This window comes from Dasypus novemcinctus, chromosome 2 (genome assembly GCF_030445035.2).
Source record: "Dasypus novemcinctus isolate mDasNov1 chromosome 2, mDasNov1.1.hap2, whole genome shotgun sequence".
NCBI lineage: Eukaryota > Metazoa > Chordata > Mammalia > Cingulata > Dasypodidae > Dasypus > Dasypus novemcinctus.
In genome coordinates this window covers 167,177,416-167,189,298 of record NC_080674.1, presented here as the reverse complement: position 1 = coordinate 167,189,298, position 11,883 = coordinate 167,177,416, and the positions used below count along the sequence as shown (strand labels likewise).

At 38.9% G+C, this 11,883-nt stretch overlaps 1 protein-coding gene across 2 annotated transcripts; it reads left to right on the top strand.

The window, feature by feature from the left end:
- Window positions 1-325: 325 nt before the first annotated feature.
- On the top strand, window positions 326-11,678 carry MED7 (mediator complex subunit 7). Of its 2 annotated transcripts, none has more exons than XM_004453529.3 (2): window positions 326-404; window positions 6,258-11,678. In XM_004453529.3, the coding sequence occupies exon 2, from the start codon at window positions 6,275-6,277 to the stop codon at window positions 6,974-6,976; it is 702 nt and encodes a 233-aa protein (XP_004453586.1). In that variant the 5' UTR covers window positions 326-404; window positions 6,258-6,274; the 3' UTR covers window positions 6,977-11,678. The 2 variants fall into 2 exon arrangements, with proteins under 2 accessions (XP_004453586.1, XP_004453587.1); XM_004453530.5 differs by lacking the exon at window positions 326-404 and adding an exon at window positions 453-1,169.
- Window positions 11,679-11,883: the final 205 nt, after the last annotated feature.

The window sequence follows — 11,883 nt, the reverse complement described above, 5'->3', positions numbered from 1 at the left end:
TACAATTTTTAAAATATCTGCTAAGCTGTGTTTTCTAATTTTTAAGTAAGGCATATCGATGCCTTGTTGAAATTTTTGGGACGTTTAAAAAAAAAAAAAAGGAAGGAACGAAGCGATCAGCCGCTACTTTCACTGAAAGAACGTACCGTAAACAAACATCTAGCTCCATCTCCAAATCCCGCAGTTACTTTCGTCACCAAATGCTCCCGCGAAGAGCGGGTAGGTTGGTGAGCGCAGGCGCAATAGGGAGACTTCGGTCTGAGGCGAGACTAGAGTTCCGGTTACAGGACAGCTCTTGCAGCCAATCAGAGGGTAGCGTCAGTGGCTTCTTCCTGGAGAAGGTGGCCGGAAATCCGATTTGGACTGTGGTGGCAACGGCGCTACCAGAGTAAACCTGGAGCTAGGTGAGTGGGCGGCGACGGCTTTAGTATCTAGTGTGCTCGCGTTTCTCCTTCCGGACTCCGCGGGTTCCTCAGGATTTGGCTGGAAATGGGGGAGGCTTGGAGAGGCTCGGCCTCCGAGGACACTCTCTCGCTTTCCTCTCCTGCCACCTGAGGTGGACAGCCGACCGGGAGTTGTCCTCGGCGCGGCCGGCTCGGCACTTCTCGGTTTGGGAAGGTCTAGCCGGACCGGAGATGGGGAGTCCTGGGTTCTAGCCACTGGTTTTCTGAGCTGTTTGGCCTTGGGCGAGTCATTTTCCCTCTCCGGCCTTTTGTAAAATGGGAATAGCCATGCCTCCGTTCTCTGCGTCAGGGAGCAGTTGTGAAATCAACTGAATTAATAGACGAGGGTGGGCGTGGGGGCGGCAGATCCAAGCCTAACGGACAGATTTATTTTAAGAGATTTTGAAAACTGTCTTCCGGGAGTCCTGTCCACAGAAGGCACACTGAGTTAAATCTCTGGGGGCGAGGCCCTGGAATACCCTGTGTGGCTGAAGTCCCTCAGGGCAGAGTAAACACTAGAAGCTGCAATTTGAGTCTTAGAACCGACTCTCTCTGATGCGTGACCCGTTTTGCAAAAATGAATAAGACCGCCATCGTCCTTGAAGAGATATCTAGATAGTTGATTGAGAAATGAACATAATTTCTGTAATATGGCAAGTTTCTCTGCTACGGTTAGAAGCTTCGTAGCTTATCGAAAGAGCTTGGGCTCGGGCTGAAAAGACCTGGGTAAGAGTCCCGGTTCGTTGGCCGTTTAATCTGTGGCAAATAACTTTCCCTTCATTGAACCTTCGGATCCTCATCTCTAAAATGAGGTTGATAATAGTACTTAACTCACAGAATTGTTATGAAGAGTAAGTAAGAGTAAATAAATGGTACACATTGTTGGCCTTTCAAAAATTGCAGCTTGAATCGAGGGATGCACAAAATACTGGGGAGCACAGGACAGGATTCCCAGCGTAAAAATGCTTGCGTTTGGTGAAACCCGAGACTGTCTGAAATTTTAGTTTGAAGGATTCTTGTCAATGATGATTTCTTGATTTTGGTAATTATACCGTGATTGTAAGAGAACTTTCTTGTTTTTAGGATACACAGTGAAATATTTAAGGGTAAAGAGATGAAAGATGAATAAAGCAAATGAAGGAAAATGTTAACATTTGGAGAATGTTCTTCTAGGTGATACTACTCTTGCAACTTTCTGTAAGGTTGAATTTGTTAAAAAGTTTTAAAAAATTGACTATAACTGTCTTCAACTAACATAAGCTTGTTGTGAATAATTAAAATAATATGTAAGTATTTATGAACACCATCTCTCACTCTCAGACACACTAGTCCCTTTTTCCTTAACGGTTTTATAATAGTATATAAACATGGGTTATTTCTAGCTTTTCCTACTCTTTCGAAACATGCTGCATTGAACATTGTTGTGCACATTGTCTTTGTGTGTTTGAAGTGGTATTTTTATAGGATAATTTTCTAGAAGTGGAATTGTTGGTATGTATTAGTTTACTTTCCCGTCAGCTGTGTATGAAAAGTCCCCATGTTCTCTTGGGTGGTATATTGCCTGCCATCTGAGGAAGTTAGGCAGTTGTAGGGATGGTGGCTTCTTCTATGAGAGATGAGGTGAATGGTTGATCTGCCCCAAAAGGCTTCCCTGCTGAGCCAGAATACAGAATAGCAAAGGGCCTGTTGGAGCCTGCCACATAGGAGGTGCTTTTAAATTTGTTGAATGGTGGTTTTTATTTACTTAAAGAAATATATTAGTTTGAACATTTACTCACCTTTATTTGGTATTTGCATTTTTCTCCTTGTCCTTTGCCTAGGTTTTTATTTATTTTTTTAAAATACAGGTTTTTTAAAAACTCATTCAGTGGATCTTTATTGAGGAACTAGCATCTGCTAGGCACTGTTTGAGGTGCTAGAGTTAGAGTTGTGAACAAGATAAGCAAAATTTCTTGTTGTGGGGATGGCGTCAGAAAATAAGTTAAAATTTTTTTCTAATGTTTGCACTGTGATAATCTGCAAACATTTTTCTTCCAGTCCTTGTTTACCTTTTAACTTTGCTTATGATATATTTTCCAATATGAAATTAAATATTTTTTTCCAAAGTCAAATCTCTTCATCTTTTGAGTCTGTTAAAGAAAAAATTTCACCAGACAAAGTGAGACTGGCAAGGATGGACTCGATTCAGGCTATATTGATTGATGAAAGTGAACTCAGAAGGGGTCTGATCTCACTCCTAGGAAGGCAGGGGGTTGGTTAAGTTTTAGGGAAAGAGCAATAAAAGATATTAATGGGTTTTCTGGCTAAGGAGGGGGACTGGGGGGAAGTCGGGGGAGAACAGATACTTGAAATAGGTAATATCTGGAGTTGTTTATCCTGTAGTTGAAGTTGTTTTTCACTGCAGTGCCACAGCTGCAAGATTAGTTTTAAGGCAATGGGGAGGGGTCTGCCAGGTAGGGCCATGAGAGAGATAAAGCCTGTAGTAAAAATAGCAATCTTGGTCAAGTCCTTTGCATTAAGTAGCCCTAAAACTTAATAGTTACCTCACTGTTTCCATAATAGACTGTAAGCAGCACTAGTATGGAGACGGTGTTACTTGGTTATCTTTGAAAGTTGTAAAATGTAGTGTTTAAGAACTTAGCTCTTGATCTCTCCTTTACTACTTTGTGACTTTGGTCGAGTGGCTTTTCTGAGTCACGTTTGTCTCATCTCTAAAATGGAGGCAAGAGGGAGAAGATGTAGCTCAGTGGTTGAGCGCCTGCTTATCATGTACAAGGGCCTGGGTTCAATCCTCAGTACCTCTTAAAAAAAGTAGATAAAATGGAGGCAATAAGAGTACCTTTCACAGATTTCTCAGAGCCATGTGAAAAGTATATAGAATAGTGACTGGCACCAGGAGTGCTGTTAGATATTACCTATCATAATCATATTGTATTCTTATTTTCATTTATTAGACAAATATTTGAAGGAGTGGTTACACATTAAGGATATTTGTGCCTACTTTTTCCAAATTCCCATTGATTTGGAACCTACTTGAAGTGGATGGAGTTGCTCAACAAATTCTTATGAAATTCCTATGTGTAAGGCTGTGTTCATAGCAAGAACTATGAGAGTCCACAGTCCTTCCCCTTGGGAAGTTTATATGTTGCTGAGGGAGACAAACAGGATACTAGTACAGAGAATAAAAGAGGGCAGTCAGAATCTGCTTTTGATGGATAATCAGAGTTTTTTCTGAAGAGATAACATTTTTAAGCCAATTCCTGAAGCCAGCTCCATTCTAGGAGCAGGTAGAAAACCATCCCAATCAGAAAGAATAGTTTATGGAAAGACACTAAGGTAGAAGAACTTGCTATATATAGTTAAATAATTATGAAAGAATACTAGACTGAAGACAGAATTGCTTAGGAGGAGAGTGGTATGAGATGATTATTTTTGGTACTATATAGAACAGTAGTGAAAGCAAAAACATCCCTGGAGAAGCTGTTGTAATCCAGGCAAGAGAAGACGGTGGCTAGACTAGAACTGATGAATTTGAATTATTGAAGGTAAAGAATTAATTAGGAATCGTATGGTGCAAAGTGTAAACCATAATGTAAACCGTAGGCCATGTTTTGTAGCAATGCTTCAATATTTGTTGATCAATTGTAACAAATGTACCGCTAATATAAGATGCTAATATAAGATTCCCATATATGGGTATCCCCTATTTTTCCAGTGTAACTTTTCTGTAATCTAAAACTTCTTTAAAAATATCGTTTAAAAAAACTCAATTAGGAGTTGGTGATCGGTTTTACAGTGATGGGAAATAGGTTGATAAGTATAAAGGGTTAAAATAACCTTGAGGCTTCTGACTTGAAACACTGAATGGAGAGTGGAAAATTGGGGGGAGGGACAGATTTGGTGTGTGTGTGTGTGTGTGTGTGTGTGTAATTAATGAATTCAGTTTTTCAAGTTTGAATACTTTATGAGACATCCACATAGAGCTCAGAGAGGCAGTCTGGACTGGAGATATAAATTAGATCAGGGTTTTTCCTCCTTGGCACTGTTGACATTTTGTGCCAGCTAATTCTTTATTGTGGGGTGCTTCCCAGTGCATTGTAAGAGTATTTAGCAGCATCTTGGACCTCTACCTTATAGATGCCAGTAGTACCCTCCCCACCCATATGTGATAATCAAAAATGTTTCCAGATCTTGTCAGATATCCCAGGGCAGGGATTTCACCTGGTTGAGAAACACTGATATAGATGGTATTAAAAGCTATGGGGTTGACTGAAATCACTCAAGGGAGAATGTAGAGCGGAGATCTAAAACTAGTGGCCTGCAGACCACAAAGATTGTGTAGATATATACTTTTTGGTTCCACAGTTTCTCACAATTTCTGGATTTGATTACCAATATTTAAATATTGAGAGATTTCCCATAAAAATCTGGATATATGCCATCTCTTGAAAAATCAGGATGAATGTTGAAATCTGACACGCACACTCCTGTTTATTCACCATAATTCCTGTCACAGAGTGCTTGACTCATTAATTTTATGTTGTTTGCCTTTTCCCTCAGTATTTGAGTTTGTGATTCCCTAATTTAGAGAGAGAAGAGGGCCCAGAGCAGGTTTCAGACACCATCATTTGGGTAGAGAAGGAGAGGCATCAAAGAAAACTGAGAGGAAGTGGAGGTAGGAGGAAGACAAGATAGCATTGTCACAGAAGCTGAGGGAGGAGGAGAGTATTGAGAAGGAAGAAGAGGCAATTGTTATGTTTCTCAGAGATTAAGATAAATGCAGAAAAATACCCATTGCATTTGGCCATGTAGTGATTGTTGATGATCTTGAGCAGTTTTGGTGGAGTGGTAGGGGATTGGATCCAGATTGGAGAATGACAAAAATAAATATGCAGAAGGCTAGTAAAACAGTGAATTGTGGTGAATAGTCATAGTAACTCATGGTATCCATGTTCCCTTGGCTTTCAGCATCATCCTTTGCATAACTGTGGCTTGTTAGAAACTCAGGGTTGCCCCACAGCTGCCCACAGTATCTCACAAATTTCAATATAGAAGTGCCTCTGGCATGCTACTTGCTCCCTGATGTTGGAGGGTATTGTGTTGTCTTGAACCTCTGTGATAAAATCAATCCGAAAAAAAACCACTCTGGATCTTCTCATTTTATGATATATCCAAGCTTAAAGTGGAAGAAGTAGTGATGATGTGGCTGTGGAAGATATGTTTGGATTTGAGATTTCTGTAGTAGATACAGGAAGTTAGTATGTCCATACAACCATATATACCTTGCAGAGGAGGTGGGGAAAGTGTATTGGATTAAATCATCATTTTGTCCAGGAAACTCAGATGCTTACCTAGATGTGAGCAATGTTGATCTTGGTCAAAGTGTTCATTAAAATTACATGTATATGCTTGAAAATCAATCTATAAAAAAGCAAAAGCGATTGGGACATGAAATGGAGAGACAGCATGTGTAGTTTGGCTATGGAGAGGAGTAGAGAAATGGGGCATAACTAGTGAGGGATGTGGAATCAAGATTATTTTATAGAAGTAGAGATATACTACAGCATTTTTTTAATGCTGATGAAAGTATTTAGTAGAGAAGGAGAAATACTTGGGTGATTGAGGATCTAATACCTAATTAGAAAAGAATGGAAGCCTTTCCCTGTTACAAATATGGTAGTTTTAAAAACTAAGGAATCATCTTACCCTGGATCCCATACTGTCAGAAAATAAAAAGTATTCTGTCTCTAGTCACTAAATGTGACAAGTGTTTGTTTTCTAGCTCTACTCTAAATCTTTGGTCTGTTTCTGTAGGTTCCTGATCTTTCAAAATGGGTGAACCACAGCAAGTCAGTGCGCTTCCACCACCTCCAATGCAGTACATTAAGGAATATACAGATGAAAATATTCAGGAAGGCCTTGCTCCCAAGCCTCCACCTCCAATAAAAGACAGTTATATGATGTTTGGCAACCAGTTCCAATGTGACGATCTGATCATCCGCCCTTTGGAAAGTCAGGGCATTGAACGGCTTCATCCTATGCAGTTTGATCACAAGAAAGAACTGAGAAAACTCAATATGTCTATTCTTATTAATTTCTTAGATCTCTTAGATATTTTGATAAGGAGCCCTGGGAGTATAAAACGAGAAGAGAAGCTAGAAGATCTTAAGCTACTTTTTGTACATGTGCACCATCTTATAAATGAATACCGACCCCACCAAGCCAGAGAGACACTGAGAGTCATGATGGAGGTGCAGAAACGTCAACGCCTTGAAACAGCTGAGAGGTTTCAAAAGCATCTGGAACGAGTTGTTGAGATGATTCAAAGTTGCTTGGCTTCTTTGCCTGATGATTTGCCTCATTCAGAAGCAGGAATGAGAGTAAAAACTGAACCAATGGATGCTGATGATAGCAACAATTTCACTGGACAGAATCAACAACAAAGAGAAAATTCTGGTCATAGGAGAGACCAAATTATAGAGAAAGATGCTGCCTTGTGTGTGTTAATTGATGAAATGAATGAAAGACCGTGAAGGTTGCTGCTTTTTTATTTCTTGCTTTTCTCCTTTCAGTAAATAGCATCATATGTTAGTTTATTTTCTTGTAGACAGTTTTAAAAGAGGTTTAACTAAAGGCCATGTAAATGGCTTTTATTTTGATTCTGCAACTTTGTCAATTATGAGAAGTCACAGGCAGTAATTTCACTTTATAGCAATCATAGGCAAATGAACACCCCTACATGAAGAGTAATCACCTTAAAATGCAAAGTGTTTGTGCTATTGTGTGGGACATTGCTATTTTTGAAATTGCAATAAAAGTTTGAAGATATCTTCAATAATAGCAAGATGTCATCCTTAAAAAGTAGAGCTGTCATTTGCTTTATATGTAGTAGATAAATGAAGAATATCACACTATAAATGTTAAATTATGAAATCTTTAGATTTCTTTCACTTAAAAATTTGTTTAACATCTCTAAAAAGTAGTGTGACAAGTTAAAAGGGAAGAACCCAGTAAAGTTGATAAAATGGAAACTTTATTTTCCCTTGTGACTTACTCCTGTAAACCTATTTTCCCTTGTGACTTACTCCTGACAAGTTAAAAGGGAAGAACCCAGTAAAGTTGATAAAATGGAAACTTTATTTTCCCTTGTGACTTACTACTGTAAACTGTAAACCTCGGCCTCTTCTCTTTATCCTGTATGTAATCTTAGGTGGGTCCCATAATTTTTTTCCCCATGTTCACTGGGGTCTCTTTCAGCTGCAAACACTTATTTTAATAATTAAAATATCTGGGTAATTACACATTTCCTTTAAAGTTAGGTTCATACTGGCCTAAGGTTGGATGCCTGTGCTGGAAAGCAGTTGAGTGGCAGGGACTGCTAGATACTTCCCTGAGATATATTGTTGAGCTATATGAAGCCATGTGACTTAAGTTCTGGGCAGTGGAATCTGGGTGTAGGAATACTGACCTACCCCATAAAAATTTTTTGCATGACCTTCCTTTCTACTATCTCTTGGCTTGGCAGCATATCCAGCACTATTTGTTGAAGAGACTATTTTCCCCCATTGAATGGTCTTGGAATCTTTGTCGAAAACCTTTCAATCATACATGTATAGGTTTATTTCTGGACTCTTAATTCTATTTCATTGGTCCACATGTCTATCCTATGCCAGTATCACACTCTTTTGATTATTGTATCTTTGTAGTAAGTTTTGAAATCGGGAAGTACGACTCCTCCAACTTTGTTTTTTTTCAAGATTGTTTTGGCTATTTGCAAGGAGTCCCTTGCAATTTCTACCAAAAAAAGCCATTGGATTTTTTTTTTTTTTAAGATTTATTTTTATTTATTTCTCTCCCCTTCCTTTCCCCTCTTCCCCCTGCTCCAGTTGTCTGCTCTCTGTGTCCATTCGCTGTGTGTTCTGTGTCCTCTTGTATTCTTGTCAGCGGCACCAGGAATCTTGTGTCTCTTTTCGTTGCATTATCTTGCTGCGTCAGCTCTCCGTGTGTGCGGCCGCTACTCCTAGGCTGAACTTTGTTTCACACTGGGCGGCTCTCCTTACAGGGCGCACTCCTTGCGCATGGGCTCCCCTACGTAGGGGACACCCCTGCGTATCATGGCACTCCTTGCGTGCATCAGCACTGCGCGTGGGCCAGATCATCAAACGTCAGGAGGCCCGACTCTGAACCCTGGACCTCCCATGTGGTAGGCGGACGCTCTATCTGTTGAGCCAAGTTCGCTTCCCCATTGGGATTTTAGTAGGGGTTGCATTCATCCTGTCGATTGTTTCAGGTAGTATTGACATCTAAACAATATTAAGTTTTCTAGTCCATGAACACAGATATCTTTCTATTTATTTAGATCTTTCTTTTTAATTTCTTTAAGCAATGCCTTATAGTTTCCAATGTCTAAATTTTATACTGCCTTGGTTAAATTTATTCCTAATGATTTTTTTCTTTTGGTACTATTATAAATGGAATTTTCTTAATTTCATTTTTGATTGTTCATTGCTAGTGTATAGAAAGAGCTGATTTTTGCATGTTGATCTCATATTCTGCAAACTTGCTGAATTTGTTTGTTAGTATCAGATGTCTAAGTTTAATTTCTCCCTCACCCTTGGTTGCCAGCAGATTCTCACTCCCACCCACCTCAGTTATTTGTTCTGTTAAGGTCTTATTGGCCCTAGAGCTGGCAAAGTCCAGATTAAAATGGCTGCAGGTCAGTTTTCCTGTGTGTGAAATGTTCATGAATCCTGGGAGTGTGGGCTGTTCCCAGGTAGACACCTTTCAATCAGACAGGCAGTTGACTGGTCTTTTATGTTCTGTTTTTTTGGGTATGAGTTTTTTACCTTTTTTCCAGAGACTCTAGAGGACATTATCCAGACTCTTTTTTCTTTTTAACTGTTAAAATTAATCTTTATTTATAGTCACAATTTATGTTTTCTACCCTTAAATTTACTCTGTTCCTGTAATTTAAGCATATTTTTTCCTGTTTCTAATTCAAAGTTAATTATTTCAAAATATTTATTAAATATATATATTTTACTTTTTTTTTTTTAAGATACTTTAGGTTACATAAATGTTACATAAAAAATATGCCCTGCTTCCTCCCCCTCCCACATTTCCCACATTACATTCTTCATTAGTCTGGTACATTTGTTAAAATTATGAACACATACTGAAGCATTGCCACTAACTGTGGATTATAGTTTACATTACAGTTTACACTCAGTTTTCCACAATTTTGTAAGTTATGACAAAATATATAATGGCCTTTTATCTATCATTGCAACGTGTTCAGACTCTCTTAAGCTTAAATTGAATGAAGAAGCACCCCTTTCATCTTTTTGGGTGGGAGGGCACGGGGGGAATAAGATGGAAATTGCACAACACTTGAGTAATTCTCCGAAGAAATCCTTCTCTTTCCCTCTTTAACCTCAACTTAACCTTGAAGGAGGTATTGGGCTAAGAGGTACAAAACCAGTTTTTGGCTACTTTCGCAAATCTTTGCCCTTAAGAAACTAGGATTCACATTGTGAACTGAGTCACAACAGTCATTTGTGTATGAATTTGCCTAGGGGGTGGGAGGCTTGAGTGATTAAAATCCCATGGAGAATCTATTTAGATCTCTGGAGGCTCTGATATTGCAGGTCTTTGAGTGGGACCTAATATACAAAAAACAGTAAGGGGTTCTGAGGTGATTCCTACCATTATGGTGGAATGAAGAAGCAGTAGTTATTTGTCTCAGTTAAAGTTTGTCTTTCAATCTTGTAAGGATTAAAGTTTATCTCCCCACATATGGTTACAAAGAATACTCATGAAAGAATGACTACTTTAAGTGAAATATCTGGAAGAATCACCCTGGGTAGCTCTTGAAATTACCAATGGCTAGGACCCAGACTACCGAAATTCTGGTTTCATTGTTCTAGGGTCGTGGCACTGGTTTAAAGAAATCTGCAGATGATTCTGTGCAGTGATGTAAGAAAGAAATCTGGAAGAAAATAAGGCTCACCTGATTGTGGAGAAGAAAAGAATTTATTCTCAATCTTGCAAGAAGGGGCGCACAACCAGAAAACGTGGCTGGCATGCTGAACAAAGAAAAATGACACAATTTATACCCCTAAACCTAGCACACAAGCCCTTCCTCTGTTTCTCCATAGATTGGATACTTCAGAGGTTACAGCTTATTTGAGAAAGTCTAACTCTCCTGTGCAAAAGTTTTTGATTAACCGCTTCCCCCATCACATTCCAACCATTTTAGTTTTTACCTGCTCCGTTTTGCCAAATAAGGAATGGAATTTAGTGCTGAATTGGTATTGACTTAGCTTTTTCTTGTGCATCTTTTTTTACTGGCTATAGGACTGGCTTAAGCTGGTTTCCTTTGTTCCTCCTTGATCTGGGAGTGGGAGACTGAGGTGGTAGGCTGCCAGGTTACATTAATTAATATTTTCTTTATGTGAAAACTAAACTTATCTCTGTTTCTTACAAGTGAGTTCAAGAACACTGCATTATTCAGTACTATTTTTGGTGACAGAAACCCTACTTGAACTATTAATATAGCAGAAAGATGAATTTGTTGAAAAGATACTGGGGTATGTTACATATATGAAGGATTAGCTGAAGATCAAAACAGTGAGGAGGATAGTGAGCTAGGACTCAAACTTCATCCAGACCCTCTCTCTGTCTCTTCTGTCTGATCTCTGTTAACTTCATCTTCTTTATAGATTACCTTCTTTAATGATGCAAGTGGACAACTTGGTCACTAACCGTTCCTGAGTTTTAACTGTGTTTACCATTGTCTGGAAGTTGCCTTTCAAATTAAAAAAAAAAAAAAAAAAAAGTGAAAGTCCAATTAACTAGCCAGGCTGGAGCAATTAGGGGTTGCCTACCAGATTCCAGCTAGGCAGTCAGCTTGGACCTGGGTCATGTAAGAATCTGTCAGTCTTCTCTAAGACCATGTATGAAGGATACAGTTTATCTCTGAGGGGTGCTGAACTTACAATATTTTAACTGTCCACTATAAATTAGGCATTGCAAGTTTTTTATATAAGTAGCAAAATTTAACAGATTGTACTAATATTTCATGGTTGTTTTGCCCTCCCCTTTGTTCATTTATTCATTGTATTCATTTAATGAATATTTGTTGTGTCCTTTATGCCTGACACTGGTTTAGGTGCTGGGAATGAGGAGAGAGGAAAGGGAAATGGAAGAAAGATAATAAACAATGAAACAAATGAATCAATAAGTTTGTGCCTTAATCACCCAGCCATTATAGCACCCTGAGAAGAATCTGACTTCAAGTTCCTAATGCCTGCTCAAAATACCTTGTCTGCATTGTTTTCTCTTTTCAAGGTATGTTCATGTCCACATTTGCTAAGGGCCTTGAAAGTTACCGTCAATTGTTGTGCTGGGCTGTGTTAACAGAAAAAAGGCCTATGCTGGG